The sequence below is a fragment of the Podarcis filfolensis genome (genome assembly GCF_964270895.1).
Source record: "Podarcis filfolensis genome assembly, chromosome: 2".
NCBI classification, from domain to species: domain Eukaryota; kingdom Metazoa; phylum Chordata; class Lepidosauria; order Squamata; family Lacertidae; genus Podarcis; species Podarcis filfolensis.
The window spans coordinates 23,756,320-23,780,437 of NC_139605.1; the positions used below are offsets into that span (position 1 = coordinate 23,756,320).

The 24,118-nt window shown below is 43.8% G+C and overlaps 1 protein-coding gene across 13 annotated transcripts in view; it reads right to left on the minus strand.

Annotated features, from left to right (window-relative positions):
• Positions 1-7,856: 7,856 nt before the first annotated feature.
• Positions 7,857-24,118, minus strand: part of CADPS (calcium dependent secretion activator) — a 348,429-nt gene continuing 332,167 nt past the window's right edge. For all 13 annotated transcript variants that reach the window (XM_083600416.1, XM_083600415.1, XM_083600422.1 and 10 more), the window contains 2 exons: positions 13,438-13,542; positions 7,857-9,140 (listed from right to left, as the gene is read on the minus strand). In XM_083600416.1, coding sequence (XP_083456542.1) covers positions 8,961-9,140; positions 13,438-13,542 — 285 coding nt within the window. In that variant the 3' untranslated portion in view covers positions 7,857-8,960. The remainder of the gene's footprint in view (positions 9,141-13,437; positions 13,543-24,118) is intronic.

Here is a 24,118-nt window from a genome sequence, read left to right on the forward strand (position 1 = left end):
ACCACCTGGCTTGTCTTCCAGGCAGACAAATAAGTCATAACATGTTTGTTTATTTCAATAACTGTCTTTGTTGCATAGCAAATGAGCCAATATGTCTGTGATGGGCCCAGCAAAAATGAACGTCGTGTTTTGCGATTGTCTTGCCCATCTCTCAGCTTCCGATGTCTTCCCAAGTAACCACAATCTTATTTTTGTACTTCTGGCACCTGTTATTGACTTAATCTTCTTAAGTATTCACATTATTCCAGGGTTCTGCCCCCTCCCCTCCCCTGGCCCTCCGCTCTTTGCTGCATGTATTAATTTTAATCGGTTTGATCTCCATATTAGCTGCTGCCTGGGACTAATTTGTCGCTCAGTGTTTTTCTTTGTTTTGACCCGCAAGCCACTTTCATCATGCCAGCAGATTGCTTGTAATCTCTGCGTTTCATTCCCTGCCTCCCCAGCCCATAATTTGCATTGTTACAGTAAATGCAGATTTAGAGTCTCATTTAAAAAAAAATCCATATAATAAAAAGAAAAGTGGAGGATAGGAATGATTATTGCCTATCTGGATAATAAAGGATCTAAACTCCATAGAAGCACAAAAGATTGACGGCTGTTTTCCTAAAGTGGTGTTCATCTACCCAGCGTAAATAATCATAACTATCATCTTATATATGAGACAAGAAGTATAAGATGAAGAACTGTAGCACCTCCAGATCAGAAATGCAAAAGATGTGGTAAGGGTTACAGATTTCTCTTAATCTGCTTCCAAGTTCTGCAGCCAGGAAGTTCATATTCTGCAAAGGGAATACACAGTTTGATGTAAGTAGGTTGCCTTATCTTCGGCAAGGCACAGGGAACTTATTGGGCTTCAGATGTTCCCTTCTAACTTCCATCACCCTAACCATTGGCCATGCTGGCTGACGCTAATCCAATGATAGCTGGAGGGCCAGAGGTTTCCCAACCTTGTCTTAGGCGAAGCAGAGATTTGCATGGCTCCAGCTGTGGTGGCACCCTGCATCTCATCCTCCCTAGGCAAATGTATTGCCTGTTCACTGGTGTACTCTGGTCATTCATAGGATCTGTTTACTATGGGCTACCCCACCAAACTTGGCTTGGGGCAGAATTTAGAGACCAGCAGCCTCTGAAGAACATACCTGCTGCTGTTGCCAACCCCTGAGAACCTGCTTCTTCTGTGAACCCGTCATCGTATCCTTTTAAACACGCCTCCTCCTACATGGGAACCCACTTTTCCTATGCAGAACACGTTGTGGAGCACACATCTGCAATAGCAGTTATTTGACTCTTGCCCCACCTTTGTGAGGCGGGCTAGACTGAGAGACAGGGGTGGTCTCAAGGGTGGTCTCAGGGAGCTGCATGGCTGAGCATCATTTCCAGGTTGCCATTTTCAGTTCCCATCAAGTAACGTTTGTCAGCAGCAAAGTCGATTTTTGCTATTAACAGGAGAGCAAGAACTGTTGCACGTGGAGTGATTGCACAAGGCTATGGTTCCACAGGTGGTGCAGAGTATGCCCCGTTTTGTAAGGGAGTGGGGAGAATGGCTCAGAAAATGGGAGAGCCAATGGTTCATGGAGGGATGCTATAAATCAATAAGTGAAAACCTCCCTCTGGCAAGAGAGCCCTGCTCAGTCTGTGAACGTTCACAAGCCCTTGTAGGCTGGTACATGAGCATCATATTGGACAACCTCACAGCCACTCATGGGGAGGCATTGAAGACATGAGGCCATCAGGCTACTCAAATGCTTCACATAGAGAGCCCTTGCTATAGGGAAGCTGCGGCACACACTGTCCCCTTGGTAACTTTAATATGTGTTCGAGGAGAACCTCAGGCCCAACTTCTCTGTCTGGCCCTCAGGACTCTCTCTAGCCCTCTCCCCAGGCCAAACCCCTCACTGGCCCTGCTTCACATTCTGCTTGAGAGTTTTTGCCTGGCTCGAATGTGTCATTGAACTCGGATAAAACCTCTTGCATGTCTGGATAGTGGAAAGAGAAAGAGTGGTGTGTGTGTGTGTGTGTGTGTGTGTGTGTGTGTGTGTAGAATCTAGCTCATTGTACATAGGTAAAATTTAAGTGTGGCTCTCAAACTGAAAAAGGTCCCTCACTCCTGCCTTGGGAGGTCAATAGATGTCTACACCATGGTCTGCTAGCTGGAGGAAGAGGATTCTGTGCTCTATACAGCTCCGTGTTACCTCTTTGTGCCCATGCCTCCTGTTCTGTAGCCTCCTAAAGCCTACCCTTGTCTAGATTCTATGACCACCCGCTCTTCTATCCCCATTGCTATATCCTGCTTTAACAAGACCAGATATTCAGGAAAAAAGAATGCAACATTCTGGCAGGCTCCCAAGAAGCTCAGGGTGATATATAGAGGGTTATTTCATTTGATCCTTTCCGTACCCTTGTGAAGTAGGCTAGCTTGAGAGAGAAACAAGGACATCCAGGAAGCTTTGTGACTGGCCACAAATTCAAGTCTAAAGTGTCTACCGACCATACCAGGAGTGGGCATTTTGTGGACCTCAGACTAATTTTACATCCACTGTCTCCAGAGTTCTGTGACCTTGCCCTTACATGCTCCTCCACACCTGGGAAAACCAGGGCTCTCCTTTCACAAAGGGGTGGGAAGCAAGAGACAGGGCACGCAAAGTTGTGGCACTGCACACTATTCTGCCTCCTTAAGAAAATAACAGTCACCTTCTAAATGGGAAGCTGTGGGGTTTGTGGAAGAAAGGAACAAGGTAGCAGGAGAGTGAGTGGCTTTCTGCAGCTCCCTTCAGGCCAGGAAACGTACTTTGCAGCAGGGCGGAAGCCAACTGCTGGAATTTGAAACAAATTGGATTAATAGGTGGTGACATGTGTCCATTTGCTTGCATTGCCCGTCTCCATGCCCCATGAATTAACACTGCCAAAGAAGGAGAGCTTAGCTGGACTTCCAGAAGATGAGAGAGGATTTGACGTGGCCAGGCATGGTGCTATTAGGGTTGGTGTGAGGCTGGATTCCCTTCCAAACGAAGTTGATGCCCAGCAAGGCTTTAAAGCAGAAGCCCTCCAGTCTCCCATTACCAAGGAGAGAACAAGTACTTGCCATAATTCCACCCCTCCAACTCCACCTGTTGACAACAAAACTCAGAACAAGACAGATGTCTGCTCCAAGGTGTTCAAAACTATTTTGTGAATACGTCTTTCTTTTTTGCTTATTTTCTTTGCGGACGACACCTCTTGACTTGGGTGGAAGAGCACAGGGGAGAGCGAGTGCTGCTCCTTGGAAGCGCTCCGGGGAAGCACAGGAATGCGAAGAAGAAGAAGAAGAAGAAGAAGAAGAAGAAGAAGAAGAAGAAGAAGAAGAGTTTGGATTTGATATCCCACTTTATCACTACCCTAAGGAGTCTCAAAGTGGCTAACAATCTCCTTTCCCTTCCTCCCCCACAACAAACACTCTGTGAGGTGAGTGGGGCTGAGAGACTTCAGAGAAGTGTGACTGGCCCAAGGTCACCCAGCAGCTGCATGTGGAGGAGAGGAGACGCGAACCCAGTTCACCAGAATACAAGTCTACCGCTCTTAACCACTACATCACACTGGTTCAGTACTGTAGCCTAGTGCTCTTGTCTGCTGAAAGTGTATGCTCAGAGGGCTTGTTCCTCAATGGGAGGGCTTGAAGAGGGATCCTGGTTCAATCAGGCAGCAGTTGATGGGGAAGAGTGCTTCCTGAAATTCTGCCGCCACCAATCATCGTGGCGGACAGCGCTGGGCTAAAGGGACAAATAGTCTCACCTGGTATAAACAGGTTCCTAGATCTTGGATGTTCCTGCCATCAGAGCAGCGGGCTGAATACTTTTTCTCTCCTGCTGAAGGTTGCATTCCCTTGGGATAATCTGTTGGGTGGTACTGAAGCGGCATGCAACAATATGCACGGCAAGCCAGGAGTTTTCCAGGAATTGGAAGATCTATTCCTTGGTTACTGGAGTTCTCAGAGTACATTTTGTTTTCTGAGTCAGCAGATATTACTGACGCATCTAAAACATTTTGTTGCCACCATGAGGCCTAGCTACATGCTTTCATTCTCTAAAAAAATAAAAGTTCCTCACGAAAGCTAAATTTGCTACCTATTTCAGATTTTGCAGAGTGCATGGAATCTGGCCATGACCTATGCTGTGGCTCAATGCTACTGGTGGTTCATATTATCTCCTGCTGTTGAGTTGATTCCTAGTCGGTTAGCATCAAATCAAACCCATTATTCCATTCCAATCAATGCAAATCAAGCTCTGCCTAATGAAATGGAGTGAGGGTATCAGGCGTGTGTGCAGCCACCTTTGCCCCGTAGCCCCCAGGACCTTACTGTAAGTACAGATCCCGATGAGATGGCTGAGGTTGGAAATGACCACAGACATGCTACCCAGCTGTGAGTGCCCAACAGCAGCAGACGTTGCAGTGCCTCAACTCAGCTGTTGCTTCTTCCTTTTTAAAGCTTTCACTCTTTTCATTCTAGATGTTTTAACACATTCTGTGGCTTCAAGCATACCTTCCTTTGCCCCCACCCCCCCGCTTCAGAGAGAGACACAATAATATCACCACCGATTAGACACCACTTTTCAATTTTTATTCCGTTTGTGTCATTAATCCCTAGTCCGTCTCATTTGAGTTAGGGCTACATTTAGTTTAATTGGTTATGTTCGTCAGTTTAAAAACTTTTAGGCTGTAACTATACATATACTTTCCTGGGAGTAGGTGCCATTGAACTCAGTGGGGCTTGTTTCTGAGTAGGTATGTATAGGATCGCAGCATTAATTGACTGAAGTCCCTGCTTAATCAAGGACAAGATTGTGTCAGTTCATGTATGTCTATGCATGTACAGGATATGCATATATGTATATATCACTGCAAATGACATTTTTAATCTTTAAAAAGAGGTTTTATTTCCCCCCTTCCTCTCAGTGGTATGCCACATATGAGATGCTGCTTTCTGCAATATATACGCATATGGGAATCTTTAAAAAAAGCCCAAAGAAAACATGCTTCTTGTTTCAGTAACACTGTTTCAAGCATATACAAATTTGTACAAGCTGAAACAACAGAATAACCAATTAGGCAACTAAAACAGTTATGATTAGTGGTCTAAATTTATTTAACTGGGTTGCAACCCTCACTTCAATGGGATTTAAAAAAAAATATTATCCTTCATTTGGCCATGATGTCGTCCACCCCTGCCATCTTTTCACAGTTTTCTTTTTCTGTTATTTATTTGTTTCATCATCATCATCATCATCATCATCATCATCATTTATTATTTATATCCCGCTCATCTGGCTGAGTTTCCCCAGCCACTCTGGGCGGCTCCCAATCAAGTATTAAAAACAATACAGTGTTAAATATTAAAAACTTCCCTGAACAGGGCTTATAATTTTTAAAATTTATATGCCCCTTAACTGTAAAAAACAAAACAAAAACAAAACCCCAACAATCTCAAAGCAGTTTATATAAAAATAGGTAATGTGATTTTAAAGAAGGACCCATACAGGTGTAACTCTTTTTGACAGGAGACAAATTGGACAGTTTATTGACTTGGGGTTTGGTGAGAATGACTCATGGGTCTTATGAGTTTAGAGGGTCTTTGCAGTAGGTGTCATGCTGTACAGTTTGGATTCTAGTTAAATGGCATTTTAACTTTGGTTAGCAGATCCTGTAGATAAAACAACTGGACAGGGCTGTCGTCTTCATGCCCCGTTTGTGGGTTTCCTGGAAGCATCTGTCTGGCTTCTGTTTCAAACAGGATCGTGCTCTACGTGGACCCTTGTTCTGACCCAGCTGGGCATTTCTTGTGTTCTTTGTACTGTATTCACTGCAGTTCAGAATCATTTCCCATATTAAACTCAACCCTCCATCTGTGGGTACCCAAATGCTCTTTGGTGTTCACTAGTACACCTCTTTCTTTCTGCTGTCTATCCCACCCATTTTGTGCTGGCATCTACCATAAACATGCACCTCATTTTGCTTCTTTTTTTAACCGAAGAAAGTCTGTACGATGCCTAGCATCTCCAGCTAAAATCTGTCAAAGACTCCAGACTAAAAGCTTGGAAAGTCCCTGCCAATCAGACGAAGACACAGCAGCTGCATACGTCCCTTCTCTGTTTTCTCTCCTCTAGTAATTTTTCGCCACTCTGCCCCCGCTGTCAATGAAATAAAATATCTACAACACTTGGTACAGAAACCAGGAATTTGTATGTGAATTAGCTTAGTGCACATAATTTATTCCAATCAAAGTTTGTTTTATTTTTAACCCAGAATTCTAAGCCCTCTCTGTAACAATATTTCACAATAGAGGGGAAAAATCCCTCCCATCTGTCCCTTATTAACAAACCTGGGTTATACCTGCACATGGCTTTTTCAGACCAGCTAATGATGCTTCTACTTCTGTGCCAATGACAGTACAGTGGTGACCTTGGTTTACAAACTTAATCCATTCCGAAAGTCCATTCTTAAACCGAAACCATTCTTAAACCAAGGTGCCCTTCCACCGTTCGGATTCCGTTCTTAGACTGAGGTAAAATTCACTAACCAGGACACTACTTCCGGTTTTGCGGAGTTCATAAACCAAATAGTTCGTAAACAGGGCTGTTCTTAAACTGAGGTACCACTGTACCAACTTAAAAACTTCTGTTCTATTTGCTTGGTATGTCTCAATGCAGGAGGAGTGGTTTTCAGTCATTTTCCTAGTGCTGGAATCAGTAGGCTTAACCACATCTAACAATGTAAGTTTGTGGCCCTTATCTCTCACCACCTCCTCTGACTGTCAGATAAAAATACAAAATAAAAATAAATCATAGCCCAGACTCTACCTGTAACAATGTTATATGGTGAAAACAAAAGGTAGTTCCATTTTTCAAGAAAACCAAATTAGCTCAATTGAAACCAAATTGTAGTGTTGGCCCACCATAATTCCCCCGATCCCTTGGAACCCTATTCATTTTGATGCAAGTAGGGAGCATAGGATTTTGAAGATCTCCTCTGTAGGTGGAGCAGACTATCTGAGCCCAGAGGCCTCCTCACTTCTAGAAGCTGTTGGTTCTCTGCTGTTGGTGCTCTGATAGGTGAAGAGGGCAAAGTATCTAAAAGAGCACCTCCCCTAGTATCAACCATATTGGGCCCTATAATTGGCAGGGGAGACTCTGTTGGTGTTGTCACTGCTGGGTGTTGCCCTGTTGGCACTGACCTGTGACAGGGCCTTCTTGGGAGTGGCCCTCCCTTTGCAGAATATCCTCCCTGGTGAGGTGCGCCTGTTTCCATCATTATTAGCATTCAGTAGGAATTTGAAAACATTCCTGTTTGCCTAGGCATTTGATGGCTGAAAGATACTATACCTATACCTAGCAACCTTGAAAATACCAGCTGTGAGGTTAAGCGACTGTTTTCAAATGTTCTTCATGTTTTAAACATGTTTTGTTTCATGCTAACTATTGTTTTACTACTTTTTTGTTTGTTGCACTGGACTTCCTTTGGGAGGAAGGGTTAGCAAACAAATAAACATCTTGAAATAATAAAATGCCTACATTGTTCCTTTGTTAACTTAGCAAGGCTCACCATGACGAAAACTGAAAGTTGCTGCATCCTATCCATCTTGCTGTCTGCTCCTATCCAGGTTTACTTGAAAGTAAGAAAGACTTCCTTTCAGGGAAGCGTGCTTCTACAACTCTGGCTTTTGTAAGTCAGGAAACAAGTCCCTCCAACTTAAAAAAAACAACCCAAACCCATCCACGTGAAAAGAAAATTCCTTTATTCTAGGGCTCTTACATTTGGTTGTGGTTTTTTATGTTAGCTCATCTTTTGCTTTCTCTTCCTAAGGCAGACATAAAAAGACTCCAGCGTTTATTCTTAGGACATCTGAATAATTATTTATTGAGAAGCCACAGTCCTCACACTGTTACAACTGTTGGCTTGTATAAGGCAAAAAAGCAAGATGGATCCACTATTTTACACAGAAAATAAAAGCTTCTGGAAGGGAAAGGGGGAACCCAAGGACATGCAAGTTACTGGTCCAAATGCAATGTACATGACAAGATATAAAAACCATTGTGAAAACAAAAGGAGATTTAAATTATGGTTACAATCTACCAAAAGAAATCTTCGTATATTGTCATTATTATTATTATCATTATTAGTTATTATTATTATCCTCGTTATTATAAACACATATGTATAGTCTAAGATTGTAATTAAAGTTGTCCTTTTTACAAACACAGTTATCGGAACTCTGAACAAAAGTGTAACATTTAGAGGGGGGAAAGACGCGGACATAAAACAACTGCTCTGAATCAGGTGATGTGGACAAGGTGATGAAGGTCAACCCGTTGTGGCAATATGGATGACTATTATATTCCATTGGTATGTCACTTCTACAAAGTTAGCTGTATATATTTGGGGGAAAGTGCTTGGGTCTATTAAACGGGAATAATTCCAACTTCCAGTTTATGCATTTCCTAACCCCCCCCACCGCCCCCAAATGTACAAAAGAGGTGTCATTTGTAGTAGCCTCACTCTGTTTCGAAGCAATCGGCATCCACAGGAGAGAAACAAAGATATGAAAGTACTTGTTTCACTTGTCTTCACAACAATTTACCGTCAATGTATATATAGTACATTAATGAAGCATCATTTATACTTTAGTTATAACAGGGACACACCTAGCATGTTTTCTATGCAGTTTTTTTTTCCATTAACAGTTTTAAACAACGGTGTTCCATATTGCTTATGAACATATAGATATGAAATCAGGAAACTCAATGGATCGAAACAGAGGTGCTAAATCTTAAGTACCACACAGCTAAAATGGCAATTGTATTGGTAGACTTTCCATGGGCATTTAGAGCAGACAGAAAATTTCCTAATGTGGCTAAACTGAATAACAGACTAGATTACATGCACTGGTTTCCAGGCTACATCCAAGTTGGGGGGCTTCTAGATCTGGAGAGTTAATCGTCCTCTTCATCTTCTTCATCACTGTCTTTCATGGTGATTCCCTGAAGCCCTCCGCCTTCGCTTACTGAGGCTGTGGCTTCTTCTACAGTCAGACGGTTTCGCACGGTGTCATAGGTTTTGCTATTCAAGGTGGAATCCAGGACTCCTTGCAATCGGAAATCTCTGTATGTTTTCTAGGGAGGGGAGGGGTCACGTTGTGGAGAAGAGGAGTAGAGAAAATAAATCACAAACAGGACAAAGTAGGGTTCGTATCATCAAATCTGTTCTAAGTCAGTTCTCTCTCTCCCACCCCACGCTTTTAGATAATGTTTATACCTGTGGTATTCTTTGGCCATAATTCTCAACCCACTTACCCTGAAGCTGGGCTGCTGAAGCAAATGGTAAACACTGCGAGGCTTATACTAGCATTGGCCTTCTGAATATCAGCCGGCACTGACCCAAGAGGCCAATTTGGTTCTTTATAACTCAGCGGATGTCCAAGTTGGTACTGCCAACACCACACACAGATTGATTACTATTACGACACATTCAACCCCGTAATAAGACAGTAATTGTACAGGATAGCCCTATCCAACTGTGGGTATCCTAGTCTGGTAGTCTGTTATAGTTGGTTTGACCTGCTTACAGAGGTAGGTGTGTGTGTGTGTGTGTGTGTGTGTGTGTGTGTGTGTGTGTATGTGTGTGTGTGTATAGGCATCTGGTTGGCCAATGTTAGAAATGGATCCTGGATGAAAAGGGCCTTTTGCTGGATCCAGCAGGACTCTCCTTAAATTCTTAGTGTTAATTATCTGATGTGCGTGTGTGGGGAATAAATCCAGTCTTTTGCTGCCCCCCCCCCCCCAGTATGGCACTATTGTTGACAATCTGATCAGCGCTACGTGCTCAAACCCTCAGCCGCTGCATTGGGCCAGAAATGACTTGTATGCTGCCCATCATTTATCATCTGGTTGTTCTCAGTGGAATCAGGATGTGGTTCATTTTTATTGGTAAAGCCATGTGCCGTTGCTTCATTGCATTTTCTGCTATCTCCATAACCTCTGTTAGTGACTCAACTTGCACGTTTCCGTACAGCCTTAAACATAAGTCACTAATACCAACGGGCTGTGTGATGGGGAGGAGACTCTTGTCTGTGGCCACCACCCCTTCAAACCAGCTTCCATACAACTAGAAACTTTAGCTGTTGTGCATCTGTCAGGTGAATAGGAGTTCTGGAGTGGTTTCAGCAGGGAAACCAAAAAAGTCATGCGTGTTGGGTGAATATGTCTTTGCCCCTTCTCTGATGTGAACAACACCAGGCAAATGCAGCTTGAAATGCGGCAATGAGGAAAGAACCTTGCTGCTAATGTGAACATACATCCTTAGCGGATGGAAGTCAGGCTGCTTAGCTTTTCCTATGTCTACAAAACCACCTGTCCAAATGCTCACCCAGCCATTTGCCCCCTAGCTGGGCTTACTTCTATATTTGGAGAAGCCTGGTTGGGGAAAAGCATGCTAAAACCACCATTTATTAGGGAGAATTGGTGATGGTGGTGGTGGGGAAATTAAGCATCAACTCCCCACACTATGAGAAAAGAGAGGGTTGGACAACCCTGCACTTGTCCCTTGCAAGACAATTCTGCCCATGCAAGTGGAGGGTAGATTGTTTACAGAATAGATAAGTTGGAAAAACTGCACTGTCCACAAATAGTTATTATTTGTATTTGACTAGGTTTAGAGTCCCTTTGTTTTTACAGAACACAATTGCAACTTAAAAATGCAAGTATTAGTAAAATTCACATGCTATTTAACACCATGAAACAGTTTAAAGGTGTTTTGTTGGATAGCAAGCATGCCTAGAGAAAATCTTATTTTTTATTTTTATTTTTTTGAGCAACTGCATAGCTGTAACAGCACACAAGACACCTTGAGTGCTTTTCGGCGCCCCTCAAACTAACACATAATAATAATGTGCTGATACCTATCGCTTTTATTTATGAACATTAAAAGCGTTTTAGTAATTTATTCATGCCTTGATTTTCAGAGTATACAATTCTACTATTTTAGCGCTCTTCAATGAAACAGAACCACATAGAACCAAAAATGATCAAATATGTATTTACCTCCCCCTGTGATCTTATTATTTCATGTAAGCCTCTGAGATTTCACACTGAAATAATTATCATGTGTCCAGTACACACACACACACACACACACACACACACACACACAGGGATATCTTATTATCTCTTTGCAGTCCTTTTTAAAAGGCTGTAAACACCTATTGTAAGAGAAATAATTTCAATTACCTATATGCATAATTCAGATTTGTATTTACAATAGCAATTGCACAGAAACTAAAAGTGAAGTCAGTGGTAACAATTTAGCCAATGAATTTTGCAAATGTGAACATCCAAAGGGAAAAAATAATAATGGGTGTAATCAAACATATGTCTATTTAAAAAACAACAACTGCAAATGATGGCTGATAAATCATGGCTTGTCTGTCCAAGAATTAACTGTGCACCTGTGCAACCCCCTCCCCCCTGCCCTCATGCACCCGGCCTGGTACTTTTATGCTAGTTCATTATGTTTCAGTGTTCATGACATCAAAATTAACTGTGGTTTCATATACTTCTTTGTAGGCAGTGATTAAACAGCCATTTCCCTCTTTGGCTGTCCCAGGAAACTATGGTTCAAACAAGCTAGAAGTGCCAAAGCTAGATGTTTGAGAAGACAGGATGGGTGAGGAGGGAACATGCAGGCATATTACTCATTCTCAGTGACAAACCATTGTTTATCACCCCAATATTGCTACATTTGAACTTACGATGGTACAATGCAAATCCTGCCTTTATTCTACCCCACTAGTCTAACGTTTATCAAATTTCTTTCCTGGGAAGCGATGTGATTGTGGGATTCAGCTATGTACTTGAAATGGTTGTGAAAACCAGATGAGACCATAGTGGGAGGAGGCAATTGTGGACCTATGGTTATTGGTCTTTTTTAAATGTCCCAGGCATTCTGACCATTCAGGTTTTATTGCACCCCTGAAAAGCTCCAATTCAATATTCCCCACCCCCCCAAAAGGCAAGACACCAAACATTTTTCCTTCAGGTCCCTAGGTGTGGGGTTGTTAACCTTAGATTCTGTTGAACTTTGTCATGCCCGTGGTGCCATTGGGCCTTGGTGGAGGGAAAGATATGACCTATCAGGCAAGGAGACAAACGGTTAGAAATGCCCTTGTGATGGATGGGGAACTGGTACCACTTGATAAAGCAAGCAGGAGGCAGGAGGCATCTCTCCAACATATAGGTCAGTTTCCCCCAAACTAGTGCCCTTCAACTCTGACCACTGGACATGCGGGCTGGAGCTGAGGGGTAATGGAGTCCAATATCTGGATCGCACCAGGTTGGGCAATGCTGATACAGGGAAATGCTGTAGGATGAATCTTTAATATCTTGAAAAAAGTGAAGTTGGAGATGTGCCCACAACATGTCCTCCTGAATCTGCTTTTGCCAGTAGAATTCAGTAGCTAAGTGGAGTTGGGCCTAGATTCACCCATGGACCTTCTTGGTGGTCTTGAGGATGTCAATACCTTTCAGCCTCAATTTTCTATCTGAGGAAATGGAACAAGGCTAGATTTATACCCTGCAACAGTGATACGGCAACCACTTGAAAAATGGAACTGTTTTGGTTGAGGGATTGCAGTGGCATATTGAAAATCAGCAAAACCCACATAGGCGGTGATTCACCCAGACACTATCCTGCATGGCATTGTACCCATATGCTTCTTTTTTCAAGTGCTATCACACCCCTATTGTATTACATGCCTGGGGCCCCTTCTGATTTTATAATTAGTGGTGTGGGAACGGGTGCAGTACGACTCCTTCCTGCATAATTTAGCGTCGTCGGATGTGTATGATCACATGACAAGCAGCCCATCTCATGCAGCCACCTTATGCCATTGTTGCACTCTCTCCAGGAACTGGAGCAATGCTGGACTGAGAAGCCACTGCAGCAGGGATGGGGAACTTGTGGCCCTCTGTCTGTTGGTAGACTCCAACTCCCATCGGTCCCAATGACAGGAATGACAGACATTGTAGTCCAGCAACATCTGTAGGACCATGGGTCCCCTGTCCCTGTGCTATATGGGTCCCCCCAAAGTGTGGTCATGCTTCTGTTGCTGCCTAGTGGTGCAGGAAGGCACCACGCGACAGCTCATCTCATGCCACCAAAGATAACATCAGAGCCGCACCTGTGCACTTAACTAGAGCTCTACAACAAAGATGAAAAACAAGACAGTACAGCAATGTTTACCTAAGGATGGGTTGGATCCGACTAAATTCTTAAACTCAGAGCAGATGTGCTGCTACACGGATGGACCGAAGTTAGTCATGTCCATTGATTTCAATGGACCTGCTACTTCTTTCGTGCACGGAACCTCTTTCCTCCAAGAAACAAAACAGCCTGGAAGTAATAAAACATGCTCACCTTTACTATCCTGATAAGGGTTTTCAGTTGATAGATGTGGAGCTGAAGGTCCATGCGGTCTGTCAGCCAGGTGCAAACCATGTTCATGGTGCTGGTGTACCATTGCTGCAAAAGAAGCGAGAGCTTTCCGAGGAACATGCCAAAGAGCATATATTACGTGCCAAGTATAAAACACAGAACACAGGCAATTGGACATGATCAGGTCTGGCCTCCCCACCCTCCCTTGCCAGTTTGCCAGCACAGGCTCCTTCCTAAGAAGAGAATGAACTTTTAAGCCCACTGAGGTCCAGGAGCTCTTGTCTGGCACACTTGGATTCACTACGTGATCTAGAACTTGTATTAGAATTTTTCTTCTTCTTAGAGGGATCCTCTATCCCTGCGTTGCAGCGGGTTGGATTAGACAACGCTTGGGGTCCCTTCCAACTCTACAATTCTATGATCCTAATTTTTTGTTTTGTTTTGCATCACGATTCTATATATCTTCTGTTATTCAGGAGGGGGAAACGGAAGTCTGACACTATCATCAGACTGAATGCATATGTACTTGTCTTGGACTCCCCCCCTACCCAATTTGCAGAAGGTGGAACAGGAGTAAAGCAGACAATTCCATTGCTTTCTCATGTGTGAATCTGTCTGCGGAGCGTCACAATTTTAATTGTGTTTTAAGGGTTTCCAGGGACTCTTCTCGCCGTGAGACTGTTGTGGGTGAGCTGAGAGTTTGTTTGGACCCTGGGTGAGAACCCGGAGGCTGAGAGGAAGGGTGTGTCAGAATGAAAATGAACTGATATTGATTTATACAGTGTGTGTGTGTGTGTGTGTGTGTGTGTGTGTATATATATATATATATATATATATATATATATATATATGTAACTTTGTATTAATGTAACAGTTTACATGTAACTGTGTTTTTGCATGTGCAATTAAGTTGTCTGTTGTTGCTTCAGTTTTCTGTGCACTGCTTGGATATATTTTTTATATATTAAGCCGGTATAGAAATTAAATAATCAGTCCACAAACCAACCTTCCAGGGGCCACATGGCAGTGGTGGGTAGAGCAACGAGGGCACATTTTACCTTTCTACAGTTGTGTGGTTTCTATTCCCATCTATCTCTTGATTCTCCATCCAGGCAAGTAAGAGGCATTGCCAGGGTTCAAGGACATGTTTCAGCCTAGCAAAGACACCCAAAGAGGATGTGAAACAGGGTCAGTGAGGGGTGTCACTTGGAGACAGTCTCAAAGGCCAGAAACAGAGGCTTGGAGGCCCAGCCCCGTTGCCAATGAATGCCGAAAAAGTGAGCACATAGCAGCATCCCTACCACAGGCAAGGCGCGGGTTGAAATATGCTTGCTTGCAGTGATACTCAGAGAGTCCTTGGACTGGGGCGAGAGTGGTTTGCAAAATCTACTTATTATGGATTTTCCTTTCTGAAGGAGTGCTGAAAAGTATCCTTGGCTGCCAAGTTCACAACAGGGTCCCTGAGGCAGCCGAGTAGGGGTGTGACAGCTTATGTTGTCAGGCAGTCCCCCACATTTCTTATTAGACTTGCACAATTCAAGAGGGTACGTTTTTCGTTCTGTAACTTACTCTAAATTACTCAGCTCTGCCTTTTCTCAGACTGTCACAAACAGAATGTTCTCATTCTCTTGGAGGCTTTTGGGCACAGGCTACCTCATAAATATTTATCGCTTCGGCTTTGCATCCCAAGGTAATGAGGATCTCTTGTTTAATACACGCTGCTTGTTCTTTTTCCACCCATGTAGCCCTGAGGCCTTTTCAGTCCCAGGGACAGCCAAAGTGCCACCGTTTGCCTGTGGCTACAAACATTTCCAGGAATGAAGTGATTACCATCTTTGCTTTCCTGCTCTTCTGCATTTATTTTTTTAGGGTGTGTGTGTGTGCAGATTCAACTCAGATGGTTAAAGATGGTTAAGCTTTTCTCTGTCAACATTAAAAATAAAAAAAATGAAACCTTTACGGAAGTACATGCTGCCGTATCGTGAAATATCAGGGTGATGCCCAATGATATGTATACAATGAAACAAACCACTGTGAAAGGCAAATTAATAATAATGCCTGCTGAATCTCTGTCGGAACAACATGGGACCAGCAATGCTTAAATGTCAGTCAGGGGACAATTAACAGTGCTATTTCAAATGATCTAAGTTGGCTGGGATATATAAAGACTCCGGCTTAAGGTATCCTGGAACCAAGAAATAGCAATTCACCATTTATACCAGGGCGGTCCAACTTTTCATACCAAGTGGGCTGCAACAGTACTTCGACATGAAACCTGTGGGTTGCACTCTGCCTTGTTGCATGGGGGGCAAGGCCAACATTTGACACTCCCCAGCCACAACGCTGCCTTCCCAGAACTGGCTAAGCGAGGCAGTTCTGATGGGGTCCTTAACCCCTCTCATCTCCTTCCCAAAGTTGGGAAAGCACTAACTAGGATTAGGGAAGGAGGCAGGAAGACTCTAGGATCCTCTCAGAGCCCTCATACCTCCTTCCCAAAGCCCAGTGTCTTGCTTACCTGGCTTTGGGAAGTCAACTTGAGGGCTGCGGGGTTTGTGTGGGGGGCATCATATGTTGCTGAGGGCCACGAAAAAAGGCCTTGAGGCCTGCATATTGGACCGGCCTGGTTTGTATCATTCTGCCACCGGATTTGCCCCTCTAGGCTGAACACAACTGTCCCCTGCCAACATCATTTTTTTTGTGAGTTATAGTACTTAAGGCTCCTAAACACACTTACCTGGGAGTAATTTTTGAACAAAACACGCATAGGATTGCTTTGTAACTTTCAGCTTGTCCCACCGTTTTCCCTGGGAAAGCCTGCTGTTTACTGCTGAATCGGAATAAACGTCAATCCCTGGAAAACCTGATTGAGGTTTGTTCCGATTCAGCAGTAAACAGTGGGTTTTCCCGGGGAAAGCAGCGGGGGAACAGAAAAAGTTATTGGATCCATGCCTAGAAATCACAGGACAATCAGAAATATGGACGAGCCCATTGCTACGTTAAAAACATGCAGCTAACAGCAGAAGCCTAGGGATGTCTGCTCAGGCGTCCTACTAAGCTCAATGGGACTTATTTCCAGGTATATAAGATCACAACCATATAATGCTAAGGTGAGTCAGGGGTGCTCCACTTACACAGTACATACCGGAGAAAAGCTAGTAGCCAATTGTCACCACTTTCAGTGGCGAAGGTTACACCCCTAAGCACATCTCCTAAGCTGTAGGAATGGGCAGACTGCTCTATTTCTGGCACATGTTCACTGAAAACCCTATCCTGTCCCATTTCCACATTCATCTGAAACTTTTGTTTTTTTAGCAATCAGCATGAAAATCCACCCAGCTTTTTAATTTTCTCACACCCCTGCATTTCTGTCTATACATTTAACTTGGCACAGGGGTAGCCAATGTGACTCTTAGTCAGGCTGGCTGGGGTCAATGGGAGTTGGCATCTGACCGTGTAAAGGGCACCACGTTGGCTACTTCTGACTAATAATAATAATAATAATAATAATTTATTTATACCCCGCCTGTCTGGCTGGGTTTCCCCAGCCACTCTGGGTGGCTCCGAACAGAATATATAAAAAAGCGGTAAAACACCAAACATTAAAAACTTCCCTAAACTTAGCACATTTGTGTAAGGGGATTGTGCCCTGAGTGTTCTATGAGCCCAGCAACAGCCCTGCAGGGCAGCACTTTGGGAATGCCAGCTTGCTGAAATACAGGCTGGGATAGTGGAGGGTGGTAGGCCCTGAGCTCCTAAAAGTAACCACTAGTAGGCAGCAACACAGGAAGCTGCCTTATACGGAGCCAGACCATTGGTCCACCTAGCTCAGCATTGTCTCATCTGGCTGGCTGGAGCTCTCTAGAGCAGGGGTTGGTAAAGTTTTTGTGGCTTGGGCCGGTTCACGGTCCCGCAGATGCCACGGTGGGCCAGTGTGTGTGTGTGCGCGCGTGTGCAAACGCTATTTCCGGCGCTCCTTCCAGTGCGGAGGAGGCGTGTGCCTGCAGCCAATGGGAAGCTGGCCAGCGTCATAGAAGGCGGTCCCTGCTCTGCTCCGCGCCAGTTTAGCGCAGCGCACGGGAGCCAACCAAGCAGGCGCCGGGGGTCCATGGGTTGGTTAAACGACCCCTTAGGTTGCCAACCCCTGCTCTAGAGTTTCAGACTGGATGGAGGGCATTCCCAGCCCTGCCCTGAGATGTATTTTTTGGACCTGTCAATATCAGTGTCTGCAGAGCTGCTGAACTTCATCTCTGAATATATATGTAAGCTGCATTTGGGGGGGTGGGGGAGAGAGAGAAAAATGATATGAATAATTCTGCAAAGTAACACACATTGACAGCAGCAGCAGCAGCACATTTGATGAAAGCCCGCTCTGGGTTCCTGCGCTTCGAGGGAGGTGGTGTCATTACACATCCACCAGAACATCTGCAAACTCCCATTTCCTTTTGGTGGGTTTGAATGGGAGCCTGACCTCCTGTTCCTTGCCATGAACCTTGAGTTCACACTCACAATTTTACATGTTACAGGAAGCCGCAGCTCACTCCAGGGGTGCTGCAAACAGAATCTCAGAAGCCAGATGCAGCCCTGCTTCTTTAATGCACCTGAAGGAGCTGTATTCTCCATTCAAAAAAGAAAGAAAAGAAAAACAGAAAAAGAAGGAGGTGGAGGAGGAGGAGAAGAAGAAGAGGAGAAGCCCACATACTAGTAGCTTAAGGTCACTCTGGCCTTTGTAAAGAGTTGGACAAAACCAGGAATGCGTATGGGGCTGAGTTGTCAGCAGGGTAGCAGAAGGATTACAAGGAACCTGTGACTCTGCCTCTTTCTGCCTTTGCTAGTAGCTTTTGTGTGTGTGTGTGTGAACAAGTGCCATACAACAGATTGAGGCTGGTATAAAGGCCTGGGACTGTGCAAGGAGACCCCCGCTGGGCCTCAGCTGTGCTTGCAATTAGCAATAAGCATGAAATGATTATTGTTGTGGTGGCTGATGGCAATCTGAAGTGACAAGTTTTATGGGGGGGGGAGTTAAAGTAAGTGTGTGTGTGTGTGTTAAGATGTTCAGGAAAAGTCCTCCCCCTTTGCTTTGCAAACCCATTAAGCAAAAGCTCCACTGCAGTTTAGTCAGAACTATTTTATGTCATTCACAAAGGTCTTACAAAGTCCCGGCTGAAAGAATATTTTCTTCCTCTCACTGCCTCGGAATGGAGTTTTTCTAGGTCACGGATTCTTCACTGCCCTATTTAGTGTCAAAAATACCCATTTGCCTCAAATTAGCAGAAAGCTTGTAGTGAAGGGCGAGAGATTAAGCATACAAAATTACTCAGCAGGCGGCCGCTGGATGGATTTTGGGGGGTTGAGAGGTCTTTAAAACTGACTACAAGACATTATATACTTCTGACAAAAGAACATAGTAATCCTACCTGCTTGCTTTAACCACTGTTGTTTGTCCATTATTTTGTGCTTTAATGCCCATGAGAGCAAAACTACGGGCAATGCTGCTCAATAACCATAGTAACTCACACCCATGACCCCTCAGTTCAGTTCTGGCTCTCCAACCAGAACGAATCCAGGCTGCTCAACCCTATTAAGAATAAACGGAGGCAGGCACTGCACTGAGAAACTCAAAGGACAAGGCTGTCCTTTCTCTCTCTCTCTTCTGGACTGCGGGGCTCTGTTTTGAAATACTCAAAAGAGGCTTTGCGACAGACCTTTGAATTCAAGGTGTTCCGAAGGTAACGGATTCAATGGCGTGAGGCGATTTTTCAGCTACACCCGGGATAAAAGCAACACTAGTCAAGGGAAGCGACCAAAGGGGCATGTGCTCATGGGTGATCACAGCCACTTTTGGTTTTCGGAAGGCAAGTTTGCGGCTAAATAGCCAGCCCCACTTCAATAGACCAGTAAGGTACAAAACCCTCAGACATTCATTTTTCACCAACTCCATCTCTCTCTCAATGCGCTTTCGCTGGGCTTAGCTGTTGGAGCTATCAATGTGAGAAGGAGGGACCATAGTCAACCCTATTATACATAAGGTGTTCAAATCTGCTTGACTTTTCCATGCAAATGTAAATTGTTTGTAGGGATTCTTAGGTTCAGTTCCTAAACATGGTGCCACAGAAAATGCATCTCCATGCTAACCTGAGGATTTTTTAAATTTTAATTAAGTTGTGTATAAAATGCTCACACAATTGGCTACCCTTCTCTCACTTCATTAAGACAAAATGAGAATAAGATATTGGAGACGAATTAGAGGAGCAACTCAGGGAACAAAACTGGAATAAACTACCATTTGGATCTATCCCAGTTAGAACTTGAGAAAATGCTTTAAAGATAAAGATGGGACATGGGTCCAGCCAGAGTATATAGGATTAATCACAACACACCCAACTTTTGCTGCCGAGAATGCAATTTAACTGGCTCTCTCATACACTTGTGATGGCTTTGGCCCAAAATTATTCCCTTTCGGGGAAAAATGTTTTCAAACAATCAATTGATAGGACAATTATCCCTACTGTCTTATTTTACTCCTCAGATTAAGAACATAACCAATAAAGACCTCATCCTCCATTTACTAACTGCAGCTAGATTAGCGACTGCAAAACAACTGGAAAACTTTGAATGCAAATATTTTGAAGCCTGGATTTCACAAGTGTGGTACATTGTGCTTATGGACAAATGAACCATTTCACAAAAGGAATATTGATCTGGGGGGTGAAAAAGACCCACACCTTCTATACAACATGGTATCCCTTTACTGACTTTGTAAAGACAACTGAACATAGTTTTCACCCTCCATCGACTCAGGGTACCTTATTGAGAGACACTTTTACATGATTGCCTTTCTTGGAACATCTAAATCTACAACCATCAGCCATTATTTTTCTTTCTTTTGCATACAGCTACTGAACTCTGTATGGGTGTTTTGTTACTTGAAATTAAAAATCAGTTTTTTTAAACAAACAAACAAACAAACAAACAAACAATCTCCCTTGCTACTCAATCCACCCATCTAAAACTTGTTATCGTGTAAACGGCAAAAGAGCTTTAGGGTACCTTAAAGGGAGATTTTATTTTGGTAGATTAAATTAAGATCATTGGCTGGATCAGGCCAATGTTCCATCATTGTCCGATTTTAAGCTGTATTTCAGTCGATTGCTGAATTTTATGCCTTAATGTATTACATATTTTGATGTTAGCTGCCCTGAGCCCAGTTCTGGCTGGGGAGGGTGGGATAGAAATAAATTTTATCATCATCATCATCATCTAGCTCAGCACCTCAGCACAACCAGATGCCTGTGGGAAACCAGGGAGCAGAGCATGAGCACTAGAGCGCTCTCCCTTCTTGTGGTTTCCAGCATCTGTTTCCAATGAGAAGGAAGATGCATATCTTTCCCCTGTTTCAAAGGTGTGTTGGGGGAACGGGAGCCAAAGGAGTCCCCGTACCTGCCCACAGCATGCTCCCAATCTAGCCCAGCACACACATACCATTTTTGTCTCTACTGTTCTCAGTAAGGCAAGGGTGACAGAAGTTTCTGTGGCTGCTGGGAGAAGGGGAGGGCCACATCTCAGTGATAGAGCATAGGCTTTGCATGCAGAATGCCCCAGGTTCAATCCAGGTAAGGCTGGAAACACCCCTTGCTTGGAACTCTTGACAGCTTCTGCCAGTCAGTGTAGACAGTACAGTGGTACCTCGGGTTAAGTACTTAATTTGTTCCAGAGGTCCATTCTTAACCTGAAACTGTTCTTAACTTGAAGCACCACTTTAGCTAATGGGGCCTCCTGCTGCCACCGCGCCATCGGAGCACAATTTCTGTTCTCATCCTGAAGCAAAGTTCTTAACCTGAAGCACTATTTCTGGGTTAGCAGAGTCTGTAACCTGAAGTGTATGTAACCTGAAGCGTATGTAACCCAAGGTACCACTGTACTGGGCTAGATGGTCTGACTCGGTAGAAGGTTGCTTCCTGTGCTCATGGCAGGGGCTGCTTGATGTTGGCTCCCCCCCTGTGTTTGGACCTCTGCCTTTCTCCGCCTTCAGAGGAGGAGATCTGAGACAGCCAATGGCCCCACGACGCCCTCCCAGTGACCACAGGGCAGCAGGGGTTGATTAATCGGTTAGGTTAATTCATCAACATAATAATTTGCTGAACTGAAACAGGTGTCCTTGATTAATCAGGCAGTGGGTTTTTCAATTATTTTTTTTTTTAAATCCTTGTATTCTAAAAAAGTGTCATCTTAAAAGAAACATTCCTGCCTAAGGGAGTACAAAGGGGTTTTCTAATAACAGTTACATTTCAATTTTTTAAGTATTTATATGCCACCCATCTGACTGGGTTGCTGTAGCCACTCTGGGCAGCTTCCAGAAAAGTATAAAAACACTATAAGCTGCTGTGACACAGGTATATATCATCCCCAGACTTTCTCGCTTCAGAATATATATATTTTCACATATGTAAATTTATACAAAGTTAACTGATTACCAGCCTAAAATTCGTAAGATTAATTGAGCAATATTTCTTTCATTGGAAAATAGCCCTAGCTATCATGAATTATAAAAAGGCGACCACAGCAAATGTTCTAAACACACACCTTTGGGGCAATAGATTCAAGAGTGAGTAGAGCTATTTAATTCCTACCAATAATCCTGGCTGCTTCCCCTTGCTCAATTTTGCTGTCCCAGATACTGAACTCTGAAATGGCACACCTGCCTGTCTTCTTGCTCGGAGCCTGGTGGCCAAGATGCAGGGATCACTTTAATGCAAGATCATCAGGGATTGCAAGTGAGCCGGCCTTAGAGCCTCAGGGCAATCTAATATTATACAACAGAAGTCTGAAAACAGCATGCAGTGTGGGCTTCATAATCGTAAGAATCCACTGTATTTGCATTCTTTTTTCGTTTTGCTTTCCTGGATAATGGAAAAGACATCTGCACTCCTAGGCATGTTGCACGGGGCTGGGGCGCTTAAAAACTGTACCACACACGCACAAAAGAAGGCACATCAACACAGCCAAATGGCCCCCAGTGCATCGCTGATTCCAAACAAGCCACTAAGCTACCTGTGAACAGCTCCAACCCTGAGTATCTTTTTATTTCCTGCAGCAGCTCTCAGTCCTGGTAAAGTGACCTAGTTATTTCTGAGGTCAACTGTTTAATGCTGGGTCAAGGATGACAACATTGCAAAGTTCATATTGCATTCATTTATCCCTAGAGAGATTAGAGGCAATTCTGCCGGCTGATCCCATGGATGTCATTTCACAACTGGTCAGCTGCATAATGGGGCTATTCTTATTAAAACCCAGAAGCATTGGGCAGTCAAAGGCGGAGTACTGCACTGGATGCTTCATGTATCTACCCTCAAGATTTCCCTCCCTTTTGCCCTTTCACATAACCTATCATGGTTAGAGGTCACTCATTACAATCAAATTCACAGGCTCATCTGCGCTGGCCATGGGTGGCTAACCTGTAAATCTTTCGAAGTTTCTGGCTTTCAATTTCCATCATCCCTGACCATTGTCCATGCTGGATGGGGACGTTGGGAATTAGAGTCCCAACATCTGGAGGCCCACAGGCTCCCCACCCCTGCACGGTGTTTTCCTAATTGTATCTCAGGTTTGCCAAACAATGACTACAACATCGTTATTTGATTTCCACCTCACATGGGCTCGACAAACACACATTACTCTTGGTGGTTTTATTTCTAAAAGCGGCAGGTTTTGTTTTCGGAAGAACTTAACAATGCGAATCTTCTCAGCAAAACCTGTGTATTTGCAGTCAAAGTAAGTAATAACAGCATCTCCTACAACTTCCTGCTTCTTTGTTCTAAAGTGCAACAGATATAGCTTAGGTAAATATCAGCCTACTGATGCAGCATTGATTCAGGGACATCTAAACCTGTTTATCCTGAAGTCTTTTCTTCTTACTAAAGACGACTGGGCACATATGCATTGCAAAAAAAAAAAAAAAAGGGGGGGGGAGCAAATGCATCACTTCCTGCTAAAAGGAGGGCAAAACAGGACACAGATTTGCATAAAATGTACATATGCTAATATATATGTATAGGTGCAAATATTAAATATAAATATAAAAGATTTCACTACAGCAGGGAAGACTGTAACCTAGTGACCCATGTTCCCACTCAGTCTGCTGCTCAGATGTTAACTGTTGATGGGCAACTTCAAGGCCTGTTAGGGTTCATAACTGTTAAACCAGACTTTGATGTCTCTGGAATCAATTATATTGATAGGGAAGAAGCATGGGGATGCAGTTCTTCGAAAGAAGAAAGTTGCCCTTATAACAACTTTAACATAGGGGTACAGTGGTATCTTGGGTTACAAACACCTTAGGTTACAAACACTTCGGGTTACAGACTCCGCTAACCCGGAAGTAGTACCTCGGGTTAAGAACTTTACCTCAGGATGACAACAGAAATCACACGCTGGTGGCGTGGCAACAGCGGGAAGCCCCATTAGCCAAAGTGGTAACTCAGGTTAAGAACGGTTTCAGGTTAAGAACGGACCTCTGGAATGAATTAAGTTCGTAACCAGAGGTACCAGTGTATTTTGGGTGGTGGTTGTTCGTCACACACTACAGTGTTTCTCAAAGGTCTTTGACCAAGGTCTCCGACACCACTCGATACTTGGTCCTTTTCACTGAAGATGCCCGAAGACTGAA